General features: G+C 38.2%; 2 protein-coding genes across 2 annotated transcripts in view; both read right to left on the bottom strand.

Annotated features, from left to right (window-relative positions):
* The window catches only part of LOC140521621 (uncharacterized), a 180,261-nt gene extending 156,339 nt beyond the window's left edge, over positions 1 to 23,922 (bottom strand). The window contains exon 1 of the mRNA XM_072636865.1: positions 23,534 to 23,922. Within this exon, the coding sequence (XP_072492966.1) occupies positions 23,534 to 23,543 (10 nt within the window). The 5' untranslated portion in view covers positions 23,544 to 23,922. The remainder of the gene's footprint in view (positions 1 to 23,533) is intronic.
* LOC140521624 (uncharacterized) lies at positions 5,307 to 14,836 on the bottom strand. Its single transcript, XM_072636869.1, is given in 3 exon segments — positions 5,307 to 12,792; positions 13,980 to 14,075; positions 14,710 to 14,836. Coding segments are annotated over 3 exon segments (1,767 nt in total). The 5' UTR covers positions 14,831 to 14,836; the 3' UTR covers positions 5,307 to 11,242.
* Positions 23,923 to 24,827: the final 905 nt, after the last annotated feature.

Below are 24,827 nucleotides of genomic sequence, written 5' to 3'. Positions count from 1 at the left end.
GCGATCCAATTCCATAGTTCTTTCTCTGGATGTGGAAAGTGTTTTGCCTCAAGAGTCTATTGGGAATTCTTTAAGTCCTTGCATTGCACTGAAGTACCAGTTCATATTCCCTTCTGAAGTTTCAGATGGGAGTACAGTCTCAATGTTGACTTCTTTGGTATTCGTGTTTTGGTCCTTTCCCCTCTAGAAAGATTCTGTTGTCTTTTTTTTTTCTGGATTGCTTCTTGCTCATGATGATCACCCTTTTCCTGGCTTTTAAAGTAGATTTCTGCTCCTGGGGCACAGGGGTCTCTGTCTCACAGTTCTTGTGCCTTGAACTTGAGGCTTTGTGTATTGTGGTCTCTGGTTCTTTCAGCTAGAAGCTAAAATGCTGCAGCTTACTTGGTGCTGAGCTGGTTGGTGTTTGAAAGCAGAAGCTAGGTGAAGTCTTTCTGGGTTTCCCTGGAGTTACCCTGGAACTAGCTGCATTAAGTGTGGAGGAGGGGTGGTCTGGCTACAGGAAGTCTCCTCTGCTTAGCTAGAGCATAGGTAAGTTCAGTGGTTGGTGAACCTATTTATGGTAGTGTCTTCCTGATTCCCTTGGGGTGCTGAGGCATGCCTGGGGTCCTGGTGTTGGCAGTTGTGGGCTCTCCTCCTGGTTTGCTGAGGTGGGGTGAGTTTGCAGCTCTGTTCCTGCACTGGTTCTCTTCAGCCACAGCAAGAGGAACCCCGCTTTGTGATTTTCCTAACCTCACAGACTAAGAGACTGTTTGCCCCTTTGGCTGATCCCACTGTTCCAGGATTTTTCCTGGGGAAATATTCTCTGGGCTCTTCAAGGTCAACAAGGGCAGGGAGATAGCAATTACTGATTACTCCACCATTTTGGCTCCCAGAAGTTCAAGTAGGTGACTTACTGACATTTAATCTCAGGAGTGGTTGCTGCAATTACCTGGGATTCTGTGCTTCTCTATCCCTCAGTTCCACTGGACTCCTGTCCTGAGCTGATATGTTTGAAAATCCACAGTGCATCTGCAGCTTCAGATTGCCTGGGGCTTCCTGCTTGGCCCTGCCATCGTGGGTACAGCCTGTGCACTGTGTGCTTCTCTAGCCCCACAGAATAGATCCTTCCCATTGACTTTCTAGTGTGTCCTGGGCTGGAAATCTGCCACCATCTGTCTCCTGGGATACTGCCCCTACAAAATCTGTTCATATTCTCTTTTTAGAGGTATCTGAAGGAGTCTGTCTTAGAATTAAGGTGAATAGTTGCTCTCACTCCACCATCTTGGCTCCACCCCTAAAGCCTGTAATTTCAATTGTCTCTTATTAAATTTCAAAGCTGATATGCCACAATTGATTGAGAATTGTGTACAGTTAGTGTATCTAATTGTTATTTGTGAATCAAATTCAGACTTGATTGTGTGGTCCTATTAGAAAAATTTGTGAGAATGTGACTTCCTAACACCTATGGGTTACAATTCAATAACAATATGTTCCTTTTCCTGATTATAAGAAGACATAAGTCAGTTTGATCAAAGGATGTTTGACCACCAGGGGCTTTTCAGTGAATGTGAGTCAATCTGGTGATAAACTATACCTTTCATGGGACTCTCTAGAGAATGTTAGTCAATTCTGTTTGTTTTTTTTTCCCTATTTCCCTGGGTTACGTAAACCCTCCCTCTAAGTCAAGCCAAGCAAAGCCAACCCTCCATCTCTGGGTCAAGCCAATCACAGTCATTTGTATCATTGGACAATTTTTGTAACCTAGATAAGCTGTACCTTTTTAACTGTATAAGAACTGCTCTATTAGATGGATCCTTGACTACTAACAAGTCTTGGATCCAATTTATTGATATTTGCTGGCCATACTAATAAAGTGGTTATGATCAGAACTTTGTACCTCAACTTTTCTTTATCAAAGATTTTTATATCCACACTGGAAGGCTTCCCCACAGTATTTATTTTCATGAGGAGTCCTTCCAGTATGAATTCTCTCATTATAAGTTGTACCCTCAGCTTGATGGTCTTCCCACATTCATTACATTCTCTCCCTTTTGAATGAATGCTTTGATTTTGAATAAGATCTAAATTACAATGGAAAGTCTTCTTAACACCCCTTATACTCATAAGCAATCATTCCAGTGTGAATTCTCTGATGCACAGTAAGATTTACCTTCATCTTGAAGGTTCTTCCACATTCATTATATTCATAAGTTTCTCTCCAGGATAAATTCTTTCTTATTTAATAAGATCTGAGTTGTGACAGAAGACCTTGACACATTCCTTATATTTGTAAAGAATCTTTCTGGTATGAATTCTAAGGCATAGTAAGCTGTGTCTTATTCCTGAACACCTTCTTACATTCATAGTCTCTCTCTAGTATGAATGCCCTGATGCTGAGTAAGTTCTAAAGTCAGGGGGAAGGCCTCCCTACATACAACATATTCATAAGATTTCTCTCCAATATGAATTCTTCAATGTCATAGCAATTTCAAGTTGTAGTGGAAATCCTTCCCATTCATAAAGAATCTCTCCAGTATGAATTCTCTGATGCACAGTAAGATGTGCCTTCCTGAAGGCCTCACATTTACTACATTCCTAAAGTTCCTATCCAGTATGAATTCTTTAATGTTGAATAAGATCTGACTTACAATATAGGTCCTTTGCACATTCCTTACATTCCCAAAGAATATCTCTAGTATGAATTCTCTAATGGACATAAACTTCTGTCTGCTGTCTAAAGGTCTTCCCATACTCGGAAGGTTTTTCTCTAGTATGAATTTTCTGACACAGATGTCAGAATGTGCTTTCCTCCTGAAAGACTTCCTACACATTGCATTCATAAGGTTTCTCTCTAGTATGACTCCTTTGATGCTGAATGAGATGTAAGTTGTGAAAAATTGAATTGCGAAATAATTGAATCAATCCTATATAATTTTCTTATTGATCTTATTTATAATTTATTACTTTAGTTCTGGAAATGCTTAAGTCATGGTTCTTTGTCTCTGAAATTTAGTTCAGGATTAAGCTGGTTCATTTATGTTTAGAAATCTAGTTCTTCTGTTAATCACTGATCCATCCTTGCCTCAAGGAATTAGCTGACTTGGGGAAATGCATGTGAACCAAGGCAGTTTAGTATCTTTATACCACCAAGCTATCCTTCAAGGATGTCTGGTTTGCCCTCCAAAGTCTAAGCCACTCTCTTGCACCTGGACTCAAATAATGAGCACTTCTTAGTGTCAGGAAAGAAAGGAGGTTGTTGCTAGCCCCATTATCAAACTTCCAACCAATCATGTTATTGCACATACCTCAACTGTTTTTCGTAATTCCTAAAAGTTATAAAAGGGGAACTGTCCTTTTGGTGTAGGTCTTTGGCATAAATGGAGATAATCCATTAACCCATTTGTTGACAGGCAGCATGTCTCTGTTAATAAATGTTATCTTGGTCAAAGAATTGCCTGTTTACCATCTTATTAAATTTCACATATGATGGTTGGTGGCAGCAATGGGATAGGAAATAAAAGCTTCTACTGGGGCCAAATGGAACAATTTCATTTAGGGGCTCCATGTCTGTGAAAAAGCTCTCTCTATTCACAACAGTCAGATCTCCTCTGAGTAAGAACTGGTAAGTGTTCAAGTTCTGTGTGTTTTGAGTGTGTCTATTTTCATTAATAACCACAGTTTTTTGTCTTGGAAATTAAATGCATGCACACATATTTCATATGTATATGTACACATACACACACACACACACACACACACACACACACACAAACACACACAGAGGGAAGTGGAGAGAGCACCCAGGCTGGGATCGTATGAATGTTTTTATAGATGTGTCCTTGTTAAAGAAGGTCTCCTGACAGGATTAATAGACCATATACTTTGTTTGTTGGGGGGCTGAGGGATATCCTATGGTCTTATTGCCTCTTGGGGCTTCTCCAACGTGCAAGAATGAGGGCTTTTGCCCTAGCTGATAATCTGTTAAAAGGAGGCCCGATCTAAATCAAAGTAACTGCTAAAATATGATTTCTGTGCATGCCTGAGATAGCAGTCTCCAGCAATGAAACTGAGTAGGGTAATATATATTGGCATTTATTTAAAGTAACCAGTAAAAGATTTATGAACAGAAGAGATCGATTATCAGAAATAAATATTCAGAAGACTGTTAACTACAGTCTCATCAGTAAAGAAATATTGGGGCCACTATCTGTCACAGCTGTCCATTCCTAAAGTCCAAGGTCTCATAAGGGCCATACAGGACAAGCTCCAACAGGCCTGTTATGACATGCAGGAGCTTCATACCATCTTTTCCATAACTAATAGGTTTGAAGAGTCAGACAAGCATCATCTGACCCAGAGCCAATTTAAGCTGACCCAAGCTCAGGGAAGCATACAAAAATTGTTTTCTTTCTTAGAAGGGAGTATAAAGATTGAATTGCAGGACCACTTTCCCCCTCTGAATATCTCTTTCCAGAGGTGAAGGCACTTCCTAAAGAAAAAAATCTTAAATTGTGATATGGAATAAAACTGATACTTCTAACTCCTTGGCAAGCAGTCTTGTGCTAGTACACAGTTTTTTTTGGATAATGAAAATAAAGTTGCATTGAAAATTTAAAAAAAGCTCCACATCACTACTTTGTTATGGCTGAGGGGACTGCATAGCTCAATGAAACTATAAGCTATGCCATGTAGTTATCCAAGAGGGATGGGTCACAGTAGAGAGTTCTGACAAAAGGTGATTCATCAGAGAAGAAAATGTCAAACCACTCCAGTATTTTTGCCAAGAAAACCCCATGGATAGTACTAAAATGATAAAAGTGATGAAATCATAAGATGAACCCCTCAAGTCAGAAGGTATCCAAAATGCTACAGTGGACAGGGGAGGACAACTACAAATAGCTCCAGTACTGAATAAAGCAGCTTGCCAAAGTTGAAGGAAAGCTCAGCTGTGGATGTGTCTGGTGATGAAAGGAAAGTTCAATGTTGTAAAGATTAATATTGTATAGGAACTTGGAATGTAAGTTCTACAAACCAAGGTAAGCTGGATGTGGTCAAATAGGAGATGGAGAGATTAAACATCTAACATCCTGGGCATCAGTAAACTTAAATGGAGAGGAATTGAGTGAATTTAATTTGGGTGATTGCTACATATACCACTGTGGGTAGTACATGTATCAGTTCTATGAAGACCTACAACATCATTTAGAAATAACATTGATAAGACATATGCCATTTGTCAAAGGAGATTGGAACACTGAAGTAGGAAATCAAAAGATAATTGGAATAACATGAAAGTTTGGCCTTGGAATACAAAATGAAGCAGGGCAGAGACTAATAGAATTTTATTAAGATAACTCACTGGTTATAGCAAATGCTTTTATTTTTCAACAATCACAAAGTGACATCACTAGATAGTTAATATAGAAAATCAGACTGATTATATACTTTGCAGCCAAAGGTGGTGAATCTTTCTACAATCAGTTAAAACAAGACCTGGAGCTGACTGTGGCTCAGATCATGAGCTTCTTATTGCAAAATTCAGATTTAAATTGAAGAAGGTAGGGAAAACCATCAGACCATAGAAGTATGACCTAAATAACATTCTTATGAAGTAGAAGGGATGAACAGATTCAACAGATTAAATCTTGCAGAGTACCTGAAGAACTATGGATAGAGGTTTGCAATATACAGGAGGAAGCAACAAAAAACATTCCAAAGGGGAAAAAAAGCAAGAAAACAAAATGGCTGTCTGATAAGCTTTACAAATAGCGGAGGAAGAAAGTGAAAGTAAAGGAGATATACATAACTGAATGCAGAATTCCAGAGAACAGCAAGAAGGACTAAGATTTTTCTTAAATGAATGATGCAAATGGAAGAAAACAGAATGGGAAAGACCAAAGATCTCTTCACTGAAATTCAAGACATAGGGTAAGTTTTATGCAAAAATGAGCATGATATAAAAGACCAAAAGAGTAGAGACTTAACAGAAGCAGAAGAGATTAAGAAAAGGTGACAAGAATACACAAAAGAACTATATGAGAAAGTTCTTAACATCACCAGCAACCATGATAGTACAGTTGCCGATCCAGAGCCAGACTTCCTGGAGAATAAAGTCAAGTAGGCCTTAAGAAGAATTACTAAAAATAAGGCTAACTGAGATGAGGGAATTCCAACTGAGCTAAATTCCTAAAGATGATACTGTGGAGCAGCTAGGTGGAGCGGTGAATAGAGCAGTAGCCCTACAGTCAGGAGGACCTGAGTGCAAATCCCTCATATACTTGACACTTACTAGCTGTGTGACCTTGGGTAAGTCACTTAACCCCAATTGCCTTGCCTTCCTCCCTCAAAAAAAAAAAAAAACCAAAACAACAACCCACCTTAAAATGATACTGTTAAAATACTGCATACAGTATGCTAATGAAATTGGAAAATTCAACAGTGGCCACTGAATTGGAAAGATCAATCTATTTACCAGTCCTAAAGAAGGGTGGTGCCAAAGAATTGTGCTCATTTCACATGCCAGTCAATTCTGTAAGCTAGGCTTCACCAATATGTGAAATGACAATTACCAGAAGAGCAGGCTGGTTTTCCAAGAGGCAGAGCAATTAGAGACCAAACTGCTAATATTTACTGGATTATGAAGAAAGGGATGAAGAAAGGGAGTTCCAGCAAACATCACTTCTGTTTCACTGACTACAATAAAGTCTTTGACTGTGTGGATCACAACAAAATGTGGCAAGTTCTCCAAAAGATAAGAGCATCAAGTCACCTCATTTGGCCCCTTAAGAACCTGTACATGGGCTAAGAAGAAACAATTACAACTAAATATGGAACAATTGATTGGTTTAAGATAAGAAAAGGAGTATATTGCTGGAGATTTTATTTCCTTTTGATTTGAATACTGTCTATTAACTAAGTTATTGGAAGGTTTTCATTATAAGGTTAAAAACCTATAAAGCATTTAATTGGATATATTTTAAAAGGGTAGAATAATAATTACTTCTTAGAAAAGAGGAGTGGGATAAAGACCTTGTAAAAATCTCCTTGTGTGTAAACCTGTCAAGTTTCTTCACTAAGGTCAAAAAAACCGTATTTGTGTACTGGCTTATTTAGACTCAGAGGTTCCCAAACTTATTTGGCCTATCACCCCCTTTTAAAAAAAATCACTCAGTGCCCTTCCCCCTCTCCCCTGGAAATCTATTTTCTTTAACCCTTTAATGGTTTTTTTAAAAAAAATTTGCTTCATTAAAAAAAATGATGCATCTTAAATCTAACAATTTATTGTAAATTTGTGGGGTTTTTTCCTGCACTGAAATTACATCATGTAACCACATAGTATCACTTGTTTATGATACAAGTCATCACACATACATCTTCCTGCTGATGCATGCTGGACTTCCCAAAAATGTGCAAAATGATCACCTGCCAACACTTGCTTGTTAAGACCTGTTGTCAGACTTTACTACTAATCTATTATAACTTTCATTTTGTGTTTATTTGGAAAATAATGTAACCCACTATGACTTTAACTGTTATGCAACAGATTAAACAAGTACAGTTTTTCAAACTTCTCTTTTTTTCTCATGTTTCCACTGCCCCTTTTTTTTATTTGAACACCCCCCCTTGCACTGGAGGCTACTACTGCCCCCCTGGAACATTCCAGCACCCAGAAGGCTTGTCCTCTCCCATTAAAAACACTCCCTGAATAAGAGGGAAATATTTGGGAAAAAGTTTTTGAAAGTGTGTTTATAGTATAGGTTATGTTTCATGTGATGAATTCTTGTTATATTTATGAAGTTATACTTGGAATAGTCTATACTGAAGTTACATCTGTACCAGCTAAGTCTTAACAGACTCTGGTCTTGATTCATTTCTGCTTTAAAAGGGTTAATATAAAATATGTTTAAAGTTTTATTTCAAGATGAATTTTAAGTTGTATTTGAGAAGGGGAACTAGAAGAATGTTTACTAAAATCTTTTGTGTGATTTTTTTAGAAGACCTGATAAATTTTTATTTGCTAGCTAATTTATTGCAACTATATGAGAATGCCAATAACTACATCTATTCCTAAGCATGATTTATGAGACTTGTTATGTGAGGTAAAATCTCATGGGACTATAATATGATATTATTCTGAGTTTTGATTTTAGGTATGCTTGTCTGAAGGCACTCATCAAAGGTTAGCAGCACAATGGGAATGAGGTCTACAATCTATGGCCAGTGCATCTGTCTCTGAGACAATGGTTTGGGGGAAGTGCGGGAGATAGACCTTGGGAAGCCTAAGGTAAGACACTCTCAGTTTCCCATAAAACTCTTCCCATCTGTTAATTCAGAGCCTGGCTATGGTATCCTGTTATACATTTGGTTGTTCATACAATTCCTATCTGAAATCAAATAGAACTAAGGATGCTTTATCCTGACATACATGTGTTGAATCATTCTGCAACCTTGGGCTTAGGCCTGGAGAATCAATATTGATGCTATTATAATCATGGTTCCTTTTACCTTTCTCACAAAATCTTTTTAACCAGGGCAAGTTAAGTTGTGATTTTTATGATGAATCCTGTTGTAAGACTATAGCCTGAACTAAGCAGATGTGTATTTGGGCTTGTAATCTGCCTGTTACTTTTATGTATTTATGTATAAGATAAGGTCCTTAAAATTTTCAAAATGTTATGAGAAACAATGGTACAACAGTTTGTTGAGCAAAAATATTAGTCTACTAATTAGTAAGATTGTCAGAAACATTTTGTATTGCTTTTAAAGAAAAGAATTTCAGGGCAATCAGTTATCTTTGTGGAGAGTAACATGGACTATCTGGTATTATCTCAAAGGGAAAGTTAATTTTACTTACGTTTATTATTTAATTGAAGTTTAACATCTGTGTGTGGATATGGAACATGTAAAGTGCAAATGTATTTTACTATAGACAATTCAGTTGATGAGTAGTTTGTTGTATAAAATTTTGAATTACTTAATATCCTTATACATCCTATCCCAGGATTTTTTGCTATAGAGTATGATTTGCAACTTTTAGGTAAATTCATTTGTCTACTGGAGGTCATCTATTTCTGTAAGGTTTATATTTTTATCAGTTTATTCCTCCTAAGGGGGCAACTGAATTGGAATTAGCTGGAGTTCTAAAAGAAAAAAAAACCTGAATCAAGAAAGTTGGAGTTTTAAATGATCGCAGTAAAAAAATGAGCAAAAAATTTTGAGAAGGAAACAAGATTTTATATATATATATGTATAAATGTAATTTAAGAGGTTTTAAGCCTTCTATAGTATTTTACATATTTAGCTTTTGATTTTCCAACTTGTCTTTGAATTTCTTAAAAAATATCAATGTCACAATTTGCTCACTTACACTGTAGGAAGGTAAATGAAAGTGGAGTCAGTGTTAACTTAGACAAGCACTCTTACTCCTAGCTTATATGTCTACTTTGGTAAATATTAAATTTTTAACCAGAAGAACTCATTTTCAAGTCGTCTCATATTTTTTAAAAAGATTCTTCAGCCTCACAATGGCAACGTTTATATCAGTTACAAAATTTAGAAGAAGAAATAGCAAGGGGTAATTAAGAATCAGAATGCTCTGAAATCTCAAGTGAACTAACTATGAGTTCTTAATTTAATATTATCACAGCCACAAAGTTTCAGAAGTGCTTTTTGGAGAAGTAATAATTAAGAGGGCTTAGTAAAGTGTATTAAGATTTGTTTTTAAAAGATCTTAGCAGGAATACCAAAGAATCTTCAAGTGACAGTGAACCAGAGAAAAAATTATGTCAAACAGAAGCCCTCTTCAGAGTTTCCCTGAGAAAAGACCTTTTCCAGAATGTCCAAGACAAGATGTTTCCACAGAACCAGTTATATGGGACATCTGGGATCCAAGATGAAATGTGCTAATAAAATAGACACTGAGAGTGAGTTACTATGATGGAATAATATAGCGCTGTAAGAAATGATGAGCAGGTTGATTTTAGAAAACATGGAAAGATTTACATAAAATAAAAAAGTGAAATGAGAAGAACTAAGAGAACAATGGACATAGTAAAAACAATATTGTTTGAGGAATAATTATGAACCACAAAACTATCATATTATAAATATTCAAATCAATTACTAAGGACCTAAGAAGATGCTATCCACCTTCAGAGAAAGATATGATAAATAGAAGTATGCATAGTATGGTTTTAACATATACATACATATGTATATGTGTGTATAATGATGGCCTTCTCTAGCTCAAGGTGGGGAGGAAGGAAAGAAAGGAGATAGTTTGGAATTTAAAAAAATAAACTTAATCTTAAAAAAGAGAGCAGGTTACTGGGATACAAGAAAACTTGATATTAATGTTGATCATTACAGTATTACTTTGGCTTTTCTTACACTGCATGTTTGCTGGGAGTTTTCTTAGTTTCCTTGAGATATGTATATCTCCCTTCTAACTTCAGTCCGTGGTTTTAGAAATTCCTATTATGGCTCATGTTATGATTAACCAATCTTGTTATTCTTTTTCAACTTTGATTAGTTACTGTGTTAAAACCTATTCTGAACTTCCACTGGAAAGATGTGTGTTGGTGCATCCTACTGTTGAGAATGACTTAAAGATCTTATAGGATTAGTTTATAAGGTAAGTGAACTATGAGAGATATTTATATCTCACTGATCAAAGGAGAAACAGAAGATTGAATTGATCCTGTATCATTTTCCTATTTACAATTTACTGCTTTTGCCCTGTAAGTGCTTAAGTCATGGTTCTCTATCCTCAAACTTAGTTCAGAATCCAGTGGGCCTGTAATAGGTCAAGTTTAGAAATTCAGCTCTCGTGATAATTTATTCTTGCTTCAAGGAATTAGCTGACCTTCCAGAAAGCATATGAACACAGAAGAGTCAGGTATAGTATCTTGGATGTTTGGTTTGCTGTCCTATATCTGTGCCACTATCTTGCATCTGGACTCAAAAAATATGCACTCCTGAGACTCAGGAGAGGAAAAGGGGTGTCACTGCTAGCCCCCATTACTAAAGTTCCAACCAATCATGTTGTTACTCACATCTAAGCTCTGTTATTCTCATATTGTCATATTCTCCATATTGTCATCTAAGCTCTGTTATTCTCATATTGTCATATTCTCCATATTGTCACCTATCCTATTCTGTACCCCTCAAGAATTATAAAAGGGGAAATATCCTTTCGCTTCTGGTCTTTGGCAAAAATGGAGGCAAGTCACTGACCTATTTGTTGACAAGCATCATGCCCCTATTAATAAATATTATTTAGCTTGGGGAAATGCCTGTTTACCTTCTTGTTAAATTTCTCCCTCAACAGATGTAAGACCTTCCCATACTCCTTACATTCAGAGGAATCTCTCTTGTATGAATTCTGTGATGGATATAATGTCTTCAGTCTAAAGGTTTTCCCACATGCATTACACTCTTAAGGTTTCTCTCCAGAATGAATTCTTAGATGTTGAGCAAGATGTGCCCTCAGTTTGAAGTTCTTCCCACATTCATTACATTCATACGGTCTCTCTCTAGTATGAATACTCTGATGTTGAGTAAGTTGTGTCCTCTGCTTGAAGGTCTTCCCACATTCATTACATTCATAAGGTCTCTCTCCAGTATGAATTCTTTGGTGTACAATAAGATCTGAGTTGTAGTGGCAAACTTTTCCACACTCCTTACATTCATAAAGAATCTCTCCAGTATGAATCCTCTCATGGACAGTAAGATGTGACTTCTTCCTAAAGGCCTTCCCACATTCATAACATTTATAAGGTTTCTCTCCAGTGTGAATTCTTTGATGTTTAATAAGTTCTGAGTTGTAAAGGAAAGCCTTCCCACACTCCTTACATTCATGAGGGATCTCTCCAGTATGAATTCTCTGATGCACATAAAGTTGTGTCCTCTGTCTAAAGGACTTCCCACATGCATTACAATCATAAGGTTTCTCTCCAGTATGAATTCTTTGATGCTCAGTAAGTTTTGCCTTTCTCATGAAGGCCTTTGCACATTCACTACATTCATAAGGTTTCTCTCCAATATGGATTCTTTGATGCTTAATAAGATCTGAGTTGCGATGGAAGGTCTTCCCACACTCCTTACATTCATAAGGTTTCTCTTCTGAGTGAATTCTCTGATGTACAGTAAGTTGTGTCTTACTCCTAAAGGACTTCCTACATTCATTACATTCATAAGGTTTCTCTCCAGTATGAATTCTCTGATGCTCAGTAAAATATGCCTTCCTCCTGAAGGCCTTCCCACATTCATTACATTCATAAGGTCTCACTCCAGTATGAATGCTCTGATGTACAATAAGCTGGGGCTTTCTCCTGAAGGCCTTCCCACATTCACTGCATTCATAAGGTTTCTCTTCAGTGTGAATTCTTTGATGTCGAATAAGTCCTGAGTTGTAATGGAAAGCCTTCCCACACTCCTTACATTTATAAAGAATCTCTCCAGTGTGAATTCTTTGATGCACAGTAAGATATTCCTTCATTCTAAATGCCTTCCCACATTCACTACATTCATAAGGTTTTTCTCCAGTATGAATTCTCCAATGTACAGTAAGCTGTCGCTTCCTCCTGAAAGCCTTTCCACATTCACTACATTCATAAGGTTTCTCTCCAGTATGAATTTTTTCATGTTTAATACGATCTGAGTTCCAATGGAAGGCCTTCCCACACTCCTTACAGTTATAAAGAATCTTTCCAGTATGAGTTCTCTGATGAACATTAAGTTGTGTCTTAGTCCTAAAGGCGTTCTCACATATAGTACATTCATAAGGTTTCTCTCCAGGAGATTCTTCCCTCCCTGAAAAGAATAAAGAGCTGATTAACCTTCCCTTTTCTTTCCTGATCCAAGGTTCCTACTTGCTCAAAGGTTTTAGAGCTATTCTCTTGTCTTCTCATTTGAGAAGGCTAGTCTCACTCATCTTTCACTAGTAACCAAAGTTTATTTTATGTGAAAGTATGATGACTCAAAGTTAACATATATAAATGAATTGACTTGGGATGAAATTACCTGGAAAGATGAATAAGCCCTCACTTACTGTAAATGGTTGACATTTGATTGAAATAAGGAATTGAAAGATTATCCATAAAAAGTAGATGAGATCTTGCAAATATGTTCTTGCTATCTGAGATTAAAATAGGAAGAGAAAAACTGACCATAAAGAAAATGGAGAATCAATGAGTTTAGAGTGATGAGGAGATAGAAACCTAAAGTAAACAGAATAAAGAAATATAAGAAAAAAGGTGTTATATCAGATAGCCATTGCTAGAAACTTCTGCTAAAAATCCAACCTATTTACACTGAAATATGATTCAAAATTCTAAGAGTAAGATGCATTTCCAAAAAGGTAAATGATTAAGCCACACAGATCTTTTTCACATGATAAATACTTAATAATCACCTGAAACATTACTCAAACTCTAATAATCAAAGAACTAAAACTGAAAACAATTTAGAATTATCATCAAATAGCCATCAGACTAGCAAAGATACTTTAAAAAATTTTCGCAGTTATGTTGAAAGGTACTTATGATATATAAAGATTGAAGAAAGGAAAATTAGATTATGATTAGCAAAGCAACATTATCATAAACACAATACAGAAGAAAATATTAGGTGATACATAAGCACAAAGAACATATTGCTGATATTTAAGTAATGTGCTTATTTTAAAAGGGAAAATGAATTGATGGAAGTGAGGTAGGAAAATACCTATTTATGATAATCTTCAATGAAGAGAAGAGAAATATGACTCTGTAAATAAGGCAATAACATTCTTTCCAAGTAGAGGTACATGAGAGTAAAGAAATGCATAAAGAAGTTACTTTTTGAGTTAAAATATTAAGTTTTAAAGTAATAGCTCTTTTTGACAGGCCTGAGAGGCTTTAATACAAGCACCTTGTTCAATATTTTTACAAGAGCTTTGATCTAAAATGGCCAACAGAGCTGTTATTTGCAATGACCCATCTGGGTTTTTATGCAGTCACCTGGACAGCTGCTTCTGGGAATATCTGCCTCTGGCATCCAAGTTGCTTCCTTTCTTTCCAACTGGTCAATCACATCTGGTTTGGAAACTGCAAATCCTGTTCATTGAAAATGAAAAAGTACTAGGGGCAGTCATCTCAAAATTCCCTCATAGAACAGAGAGATGAACTACTCCTCACAAATCTTAGTAGAAAGGTGGGGTAACAAGAGTACAGAATGTATCTTACACCATCAAGGGCACTGTTGTTAACTTTGAGACTTTTTTTTTATGCTGGGAGAGTTATAGTTTGTTTTTGTTTTCTTTTAGGTGAGAGGGAAGGAGGAAAATGGAGATTTTTTTTTAAAAAGCACCCTAATATTATAACTTAATAAAAGAATTTAAAACTAGTTCAGGTTCTCTTTGGGGAAAAAAAGTAGACATGCTAGCACAACTCCAAGTATAGGACAAAGGAACACTGAAGGATATTCTGGGGAAATTGGCTGCAGAAAAGGACTTAAACTTCAATTTAAAGCAGCAAAGAGAAGATACATTCTCAAGGATGATAAAAAAAATCAGAAGTCAGTCTGCAGGAATACTAAGCAAAGACCCCTTTCTTGGAGATAGAACAAGTACTTTCTCTTGACTATAAAAGGATTAGGAATACCTTCCTTTTGTAAGCCAAAAAAAACCTCTTAAAATCTTGAAAGTCTCCATAGTATATATCAAAACTCCAAAGGAATAGCTGTTCTTACCCAAAGAAAGCAAGTTCCTATAGTTCTCCAGCATCACATCCCTGTACAACTTTTTCTGAGATGGGTTCAGTTGTACCCACTCCTCCTGGGTAAATTCCACAGTCACATCCTTGAATGTCATTGATTCCTGAAACACCAAAAATATGTGTGCTTATAGCTGTGTTATGAAGTTTGAATGTAAACTCCTTGCCAGTGGGGGTTGTTTCACTTATTTGTAACCCAGTACAGTGCTTGAACTGCAAGTTCCTTGAGGGTCAAGAGCTACTTTTGCCTTCCTTTGAATCCTCAACATTTAGCACTGCGTCAGGCATACAGAAACTTAATTAGTGTTTACTATTGTTAATGGATCCAAGGACAATCAATTTTAAATGTGGGTGTTGGTTTTTTATACTGTGCCCCTAGGGCTCCAATACCTACCCACTGAACTGAAGTTGGAGAATGCCTAGTTCCTTTTCTACTTGTTGAAATAAAACAATGAAAATGGAGTAACTGAAGATTACTCTCCTATGGCCTTATATATCCACAGTCAACCAATCGACCTATTCTTCTCAGCAGTAAGGTAGCAGTCTTCCCCTCTTCATTCAATCACTGTGCTTCTTAAAATGTGCTGCTCTGAAATGAACACAATTGTGTTCAGTGCTTCTGGAACCTAACAATCATTTAATATCATTTTTGGACTTTAATGAGGGCCAAAGCCTGAACTAATCAATCAGACTGCTTTGCTTTTCTCTAAAAATGCTCTTACCTGTGTGTCAGCAACTTCAAAGACCTTATGACAGGATGTCTGGAACCAAAGTGATGGAACTTATTTTAGTATCCCAGAGGCATAGGCAGAGACAGAGAAAAACAGCCATCCTGGGACTGTAATTTCCAACTGACTACCTTGTCAATTGTATTGTCTCACTGTGTTTACAACTTATACAACTAAGATACAACTATTCTTTCTCATGGTATAGATTAAAAAACCCCCATACAAATACATGGAGACCATAAATTTGAGCTGGGATTATTCTAAAGTCAATCAGAAGTCTCCTTCTGGATCCATGATCATGTATCTTCTAGCTTTAGGGAAATAAAAAATAAATATACATATCACCTAGCCTTTTGCCTCTTTTAACCAAAGTTTCAGGTCAACAGTTATGGTGCTGTGACAGACAGACAGAACTGATGGACAGAACAGAAGACACCCCACCCTAGCAATGCTAGAGACTAAGGTGCCTCAGGATCCATTTTTTCCTGGAGTTTTAACCTCAATGGGGTCAGGCCAGTTATTCTAGTCCCAACTTCCAAAGGACTCCCACTACTTTGGCTGAAGTCTGAAATTTCCCTTTAAAGCTATCTCAGGGAGCAGGGGTCAAGTCTGTGATCTAATGCTCTGTATAGATCCCCTGGAAGTACAGATCAGTCTTAGGAAACTTAGCACAAGTATTGCCAGCGATAGTGTCAGTTAACTAAAGAGAGCTCCAAATTATGTTGGCCACAATAAGGCTCTTTTGAGCCTTAGTCAAAGTTACTTCATCTTAAAACCAAATTAAGTTTAAAGGCCAACAAAACATCTAGCCAGGACTGGGAATGTTTTCATCCTGAGCTTGCTGGGATGGCAGAGCAAGAACAAAAGGCAGAAGTCTCTTCCTTAAGGTTCAGTAATCCAAGTGGAGATCCTGCAGAGGTTCTTGGTGATCTCCCAGGCCCGAGCAGTGGTGCCAGCAGACTGACAGATAAGTTGGTGAAGGACTACTCAGCTTGTTGTTCTGTACTTCTCTTTTGGTCCCTAATCAATCTCATTTACATTTAAGAAGGTGCCTATCAGTAACACAGAGGGAGACTGGTTCTGCTCTCTGGCTGAGTTTATCTGCCAGAATGACATGCCCATCTATGAAGCTGCAAACAAGGCCCTGAAAACTTTCCAGGAGGAGTTCATGCCTGTGGAAACATTCTCAGAGTTCATGGATATGGCTGGACCATAAATTCCTTCTCTTCCCCTCTCCCCCATCCTGGGTCATAAGATTCCCTTGTCTTCCTTGTCTTATGTCATTCACTGTCTTCATCCAGTGTTCTCACTTGCAAGACTCATCCTGTGCTTAAATCTCCAACCCCCATAAGAAACCTTTAAATCATCCTAGAGGCTGTACAGCTTTCTGTTTATATAAGTCTGGTTCTTCTCTTATATTAGGGCCTTTGTTTAGCTCCTTGCTAAATCTCAGGTCTATGTGCTTTTGCATTAATAAAGCTCCCACTGACTAAAGAGAAGATCTAAATGAATTCTTTAAAATCTGAACCAGCTCTCCCAACTCTGATCTCAACAAAATCACCTATAAGATGTCTATTATGTATCAGACATTGACTAGTTACTGGAGATAAGGAGAAAAAAGGAAACAACACCTGGTTTTATTTATGGAGCTTACTTTCTATCAGAGTGTCAACATATATTTGGCATGCTAGGGACAACTCTCCTTTGAATGTGTTCTAGACAATAATATGAGAATCCTCTTTTCATTACAGATCAGTGATATCATCAAACAGGCCAGTGCATTCAAATGGGACAGAATGGGTTCTGAGCTACAGGCCACACATGCTGATTTCATTCACTGTCAGTGGCTTGAACATCTGAAAAATCAACAAGGAATCCCTTAGCAATTTATGGTTCTGGAGACAGATCTCCTGGCTTTAAGGCTGGGATTATATATGCTCAACCAAAACAATTCTATGGCCCCATTAAGGGCTTCTTAGGCACTAGAACTGTGGGCTGGATTGCATCTGCAACTGTGTAGTACACTGTGAAATGTGGGAGATTGGTACTACTACTTACAAAGAACCTAATCAGTACAAAAATGTTCTTAGAATAACACCAGTAATTTTGTATGCACTTGGAATTAAGAGAGAAGAGAAGGAGGGAGGGTGGGAGAGAAGAAAGGAAGAAAAGAAAGAAGGAAGGTAGGATTAAGTGCCTACTATGTGCCAGGCACTGTGCTAAGCACTTTACAAATAAAATTTCATGTGATCCTTACAATAATCCTGGGAGATAGGTACTATTATTAATCCACATTTTACGCAGAATTTCCTAACTCTAGACCTCTATCCAGTGGACAACCTAGTGGATGGTAACCAAATGATAGCAAATCAAAAAAATCAATCATCAAGAAGCATATGTTAAGTGTTTTGTATGTTCAAGGCACTATCAGATTCTAATGCAGGATAACATGAGCTAAATAGTTTAAGGGGCAGATATTTCTCTTGGAGATCTTTGTTTCATGCCAGTAACAGCTGTATTGTTGCTATCACTAAAAAAACCCTACTTTCTACTTACTATATCCAAGGGGAAATATTCAGATTACTGGCCAATTCACAAATAGATTAATGTTATTCTGAAGTACCAAATACTATTTAATTGGACTAACCAAATTCCAGCTACACAGTAGATAGAGCTCCAGGCCTGGAATCAGGAAAATAAAATCCAATTCAAATCCAGCCTCAGTTACTTTATGAGCTGTGTGACCCTGGACAAGTCCCTTAACCCCGTTTACCTCAGTTTTCTCATCTGTAAAATGAGCTGGAGAAGAAAATGTCAAACCACTCCAGTATATATTTACCAAGAAAACCCCAATGGGATCATGAAGAATTGAACATGACTAAAAGAAATGAATGACAACAGCAGTTCCAGATTACTTTCTTTTTTTCCTAACATAAAACAATTCAATTTATTTTTTAAAAACACACATTTATTTCATTAAATATTTCCCAGTTACATAAGAAAAGACTTCAATATTCCTTTTAAAAATTTTGAGTTCCAAACTCTTTCTCTCCCTCCCACCACTTCTCCCAACCTTGAGAAGGCAAGCAATGTAATTTCAATTTTACATGTGGAGTCATGTAAAACTTACTTCTATGTTAGTCGTACTGCAAAATAAATTACACGTACACCCAAAAACAAAGAACATAAAGGAAAAAAAGCATGCTTCAATCTGCATTCAGAGTTCATCAGTTCTCTCTCTGGATGAGGATAGCATATGTCATCACTGGTCTTTTGAAATTATCTTGGATCATTGCTAAGTCTTAGTGTAATTAGTGCAATTTCTTAGTATTTCATCATCATCATATATGCCACATCTTGTTCAGCCATTCCCTAAAGGACAGTCATCCCTTCAATTTCTGATTCTTTGCCACTACTAAAGGAGCTGGGGAATGGGAGGGGGGCAGTGCTGAGTCAAGATGGCAGAGAAAAAGCAGGTACCTGGCTAAACTCTCCCAAATTCCTCTCTAAACAATTTCAAATCACAGTTCAATATGAATTATGGAGTGGCAGAACCCACAAAAGGACTAGATAAAACATTTTCTAGCCTGAGATAACTTAGGACTACAGGAAAGCTCTGTCTCACTCTGGTAAGAGGGAAGTGCAGCCCAGCATGGGCAGTATCTGGGCAAGCCCCAGCACAGATTAGAAACTAAGGCTCATGGCTCTAACAGAGCAGGCTACCCTTGGCCCCAGTACAAGAAACTTGCGAAGTGCTCTCTGTAGTCCAAGAGCAGAGCTTATCTTTAAAAGTCAATGTACAGGTTGGAAAATGAGTAAAAAACTAAAAACAAAAATCCCTGACCATAGTAAACTACTATGGCAATAGGGAAGATTAAAATACCAACTCAGAAGAGGACAATAACATCAAAACTCCTACATGTGAAGCCTCAAAGAGAAATATGGATTGGTCTCTGGTCCAAAAAAGAATTCCTGCAAGAGCTCAAAAAGGTTTTTAAAATCAAATAAGAGAAGTAGAAGAAAAACTGAGAAAAGAAATTAGAGTTATGCAAGAGAATCACAAAAAAGGAAGCACAAAAAATGAAAAAAGAGGTACAAAAATCCACTGAAGGAAACAACTCTTCAAAAAGAATTGACAAAATGGAAAAAGAAGCACAAAAGCTCACTGAAGAAAATAATTCCTTAAAAATTAGAATCAAGCATGTAAAAATCAATGACTCCATGAGACATCAAGAATCAATCAAACAAAATCAGAAGAAAGAAAAAATAGAAGAAAATGTGAAATATCTCATTGGAAAATTTTAACTGACCTGGAAAATAGATCCAGGAGAGAGAATTTCAGAACTATCAGACTACCTGAAAGCCATGATCAAAAAAGGAGCCAGGATAGCACCTTCCAAGAAATTATCAAGAAAATTCCCCCAATATCCTAGAACCACAGGGCAAAATAGAAATTAAAACAATCTATTGATTACCTCCTCCATAATATACCAAAATGAAAACTCTCAGGAATATTTTACAAATTCCAGAATTCTCAGGCCAAGGACAAAATGCTGCAAGTGGCCAAAAAGAAACAAGTTAAATATCATAGAGCCACAATCAGGATTACACAGGATTTAGCAGTTTCTACATTAAAAGATCAGAAGGCTTATAATATGACATTCCAGAAAGCAAAGGAACTTGGATTACAACCAAGATTTAAACTACCTGGCAAAACTGAGCATAATAAACCTTCAGGGAAAAATAATGACCATTCAAAGAAATAGAAGATTTTCAAAAGATCCTGAAGAAAAGACCAAAACTAAACAGAAATATGATTTTCAAATAAAAGACTCAAGAGAAGGTAAATAAGATAAGGAAACATAAGGGACTCACCTGTTTACATTCCTACAGGGGAAGATGACACTTGTGACTATTAAGAAGTCTATTGCTAGTGGGCAGTTAGGAGTAGTATTGTGCGTTTGTCCTTCATTCTAAAAAAGAACCACAACATCAAGATGATGACGTGACTTGCAGTTGACTTTGAGTGAGGGAGGGCTGTGCAAGGTCACCAGCCTCACTTTCTCCTCCAGAGACATCTCAAAAAGGAATATATACACAGACAGAAGTTTAATGGCAATTTAAATGGAAAGACCTTTCCCATTCACTAATAGACCCATGTGACCTGCCTGAATCACATGGAGGTCTGAGTCACATGGAACCTGTGGTGGAAGGAGCTTGCTGAACTGATGGAACAGGAAAAGTGGAGCAGAGCTGAGAGGAAGTTAGTCAAAGAGCAATCAGAACTGGGAAAGGCAGCAACTAGCCTGAGTGAGACAGCTTGTTTGTGACTGTGTTTAAGGGAGCCTGTTTGTGATTTGTTTAAGGAAGCTGGTTTATGGAAAGCCTAACAGACAGAAGGTTTGGGGACTGTAGTGCCCCTTGCATTGTTATTGTGTACAGATTTCTTTGTTGCTATGATGGATATGGCTTTCTGATGTCTGAATAAATGTTTTGGTTCTGTCTTCCATGTGGAGAGTCTGTTATATTTTGCGATTCAGAACTGTGCTGGCATACTCGAAGCCACCGTAGGCACTATGAATCTTACACTGGTGCTACAAGAATGTATGGGTATAACTCTACTCTGATGGGAAGATATAAAAAGAAAGGGTAAGAAAGCAGATTACACTGAGAGAAGCAAGAGGTAGAATACGGTAAATTATCTCACATGAAAAGGTACAAAAGACCTATTACAGTGGAGGGAAAGATGAGAGGGGGTGAGCATCCCTTGAACCTTACTCTCATTGGATCTGGCTCAAAGAGGGAATATCTTACACAAAAAGAGCTGCTATATAAATAAGTCCTTTTCCCTTTTCTTGATCTCTTGGATACAGGGGTATTGCTAGGTCAAAGGGTATGCACAGTTTTATAGCCTTTTGGTTGTAGGTTCAAATTGTTCCCCAGTGGTACAGAGGATGAAGGGAGCAAAAAGGGAGGAGATAAGTAAGTAGGATTCTTTTCCCTTGGCAATTTCTAGACTATGAAGATATGATGATGTGCTCATCTACATGGGTCCTAGCTGCACAAATAGTTTGTCAGTTTGATGCAGACTCGACTGGCTGCCATCTTGCAGCTGGTTTGACCCTTAAGTACACACTGAGAATCCAGCTAAAGGTGCAGATAACAAATAATGTCAGGTAGGCAGTGGGGGTGTGTGTGGAGGGGTGTGTGTGGGGGGGGTATATTCAAACTGGATGTGTATTCATTCAGGGCCTCCTGCATACCCCAGGTCCAATGTTTATGAAAAATATAGGTACTCAAGAAGACAGGTTAAGTTGGCTTCAGGGCAACAAATACAACACCCATTCCCTACTAAAAACACTAGAGAGCATAAATGGACCTTTTCCTTAAAATGGTAAGTAGTAGATATCAAAACCAAGGGCATGCCTTTTCTACAAGAAACCATTACAAAAAATTCAGGGGTGAAGAGGGGCTGGCCATTATAAAGACTTATTCAATACTGTACTAGAAATCCTGGCTATAGTAATAAGCCAAGAAGAATAAAGCAAGGAGGAAACAAAACAATCACACTTTGTGGATGATATGAAGGTATACTTAAAAAAATCCTAAAAATAACTAAAAAACTAGTCATAACAATGAAGAACTTTAGCAAAGTTGCAGGATATAAAATAAATCCACATCATCATCATCCTTTCTATATACTACCAAAAAAGTCCAGCAGTACGAGAAAAGGAAATTCCATTTGAAATAACTGCAGACAGTATAAAATACTTGGGAGTCTATCTGCCCAGACACACCTAGAACTATATGAATATAATTACTTAATACTTTAAACGCAAATAAAGACAGATTTAAACAACTGGAGAAATATTAATTGCTCATGAGCAAGTTAAACAGATATAACAAAAATAACAAAAATGACAATTCTTCTAAATTAACTTATTCAGTATCATCCTAATCAAACTACTAAATAATTTTTATAGAGAGAAAAAAATCAAGAATATCAAGGGAATTAATTTAAAAAATGTGAAGGAATACAGTGTAAGAGAAATAGATTTCAAACTCTACTAATTCAAACTTACGTAAATCATCAAAATAATCTAGTAAGGGCAAAGAATACTATTCTATTCAATGGAATAGAATACAAAATATACAGAAAGTAAATGAAAGTAATCTAACGGATAAAAATCCAAACTTTTGGGGAAAGAACTCACTGTTTGACAAAAACTTCTGGGAAAACTACTAGAGGGAGGGGAAGAATTTGAAACTCCAGATTTAAAAATGTTTAAAAAAAAGTAAAAGTAGGAAACTTTTTGCGGGGAGAAGACAGATGCTCTCTATGATATAACTACATGACTCCCTGATGCCCAGCGTCTAGGGCTATATCATGTGAGAATGAAACGTCTCTCCAGGTCTTTGGCTCGACGGTGTGTCAGGAGGGCAGCACGTGGCACTCACCTGTCCGGGCCTGGCTCTCAGCACCGGCGCCATCCCTCTTCCTCCAGGCTCCTCCCCAGGGGGCGGGGCAGAGGCCGCACGGGCGGGGCTGGGGAGGGAAGGAGAACCGTGAGCAGGAGGGGCCCCGCGGGGGTCTGCCCTGCTCAGGGATCAGGAATCCCCAGTTCTCTCCTGGGGAGGGGGCCCAAGGAGGGAGACGCAGGCCTGGGGTGTGGAGAAGGAGACAGGCATTTCTCTCGGGGGGGGGGGGGGGGGGGGAAGGAGGGAATCTCTCTTTCGAGACTAAACTGGAGATCGGACACGTGACCCTGTCAGAGGGGGATGGGGGGGAGGGCGTGGACCTCGGGAGCATCAGGGAAAGCCTCCCGGAGGATGCCGGGAGGAGGTGAGGCTGCAGGAAAGGCCAACCAAGGAGCAAACACAAACTAGCAGTTACCCGCCAAAGACTGAGGCCGGAAGCGTCAGGAGCAGCCAGGAGAGGGGCGGGGGCGGGGGAGGAGGAGGGGGGAGGGGGAGGGGGAGGGGAGACGGGGCTGCGGGCGCGGGGAAAGAACACGCATAAGCCGGGGTTTGAGTCCGCCCCGCCTCCAGACTCCGAACAGTCTGGACCCACACCTCTGCCCATGCGCCGTCCGGCGGCCACTGTAATCCCGTAAGTGCTTCTCGGTGAGCTCCCCAACCAGTCCGCAGGGCCCCGACCCGCTGCAGCCCGCAGCCGGTCTCCTCCTGGGCACCCTCTCGGCTGCCCCTCACGCTGCCACAGGTGGGCCCAGGACGGCGGAGGGAAAAACTATCCCAACCAAGTAAGGAAAAGGCGAAGGGCGGGGTGGAAGTGACGTCAGACGAAAGTTTCATCCTCGCTGTGGAAAATGCTCCTGGGGTGAACGCCGTCTTCTGGGAATTGTAGTCTGGAGGCTTCGGTGTCTTCTGCGCATGCCTGGGGCTCGGCCCCTCCCTTGGCCTAGCCTGTGGTTGTCCCCCTGCCTGCCCCGCCCCTCCCAGCCTTTCCTGCCTTCCTCCCCAGACCCCTCCAGTCCCCTTTACCTGGTGTATGGTCTTCACAGCCCACGGGAAGTCACTAGGCGTGGGGTTCCTGACCTAGAGGGGCCCTGGGACTCCTCCAAGTCTGTTCCAGGGATGGAGAGCCTTTTCATCTAAGAAGGCCATATCAATATTTAGCTTAATCAAATAAGGCAGAATTCAAGAAACTTCATTTAGATATACATAAAAATGTACCCTATTTCATAAAACTCTACTGTGTACTTAATTTCAAAAAATGAAAGCTATTGGTTAATTTTAAAGTTAACTTTTAATGTAGGAAAAAAGTTTTAAAAATTAAATATATAATTTATTACACATGCGTATATGTACATATATACATATATACATACGGCCATATATACATATATACACATATAACATACAAATACATATACATACGGTATATATATACACATGTATGTGTATATATCTATATAGATATAAACATATATGAGTATGCATATGTAAATACACACACACACATATATATATGTATGTATGTATATATGTATTCCTTCAAACTACCCCAATACTGAAAAGGTCTCATGAGTTACAAATATCTTTCCATGCAGGAATTAAAGTTCAACTTTAATGAGTTTCTTATGACTTCTTTTTCCTGCTTACCTTGTATCTGAAAGTCAAATTTTCTATTCAGCTCTGATCTTTTCAACAAGAATGCTTGTAAATCCTCTATTTTATTGAAATTCCATTTTTTTCCACTGAAGTATTATACTCAGTTTTGCTGGGTAGGTGATTCTTGGTTTAATCCTACCTCCTCTGAACTCTGGAGTATCATATTTGAAGCCCTTTGATCCTTAGTGGAGAAGCTGCTAAATCCTGTGTTATCCTGATTGTGTTTCCACAGTAC

This window comes from Notamacropus eugenii, chromosome 1, assembly GCF_028372415.1.
Source record: "Notamacropus eugenii isolate mMacEug1 chromosome 1, mMacEug1.pri_v2, whole genome shotgun sequence".
Lineage (NCBI taxonomy): Eukaryota > Metazoa > Chordata > Mammalia > Diprotodontia > Macropodidae > Notamacropus > Notamacropus eugenii.
Note: the sequence above shows the minus strand (reverse complement) of the source record. Positions and strands in the feature narration are given on the sequence as shown.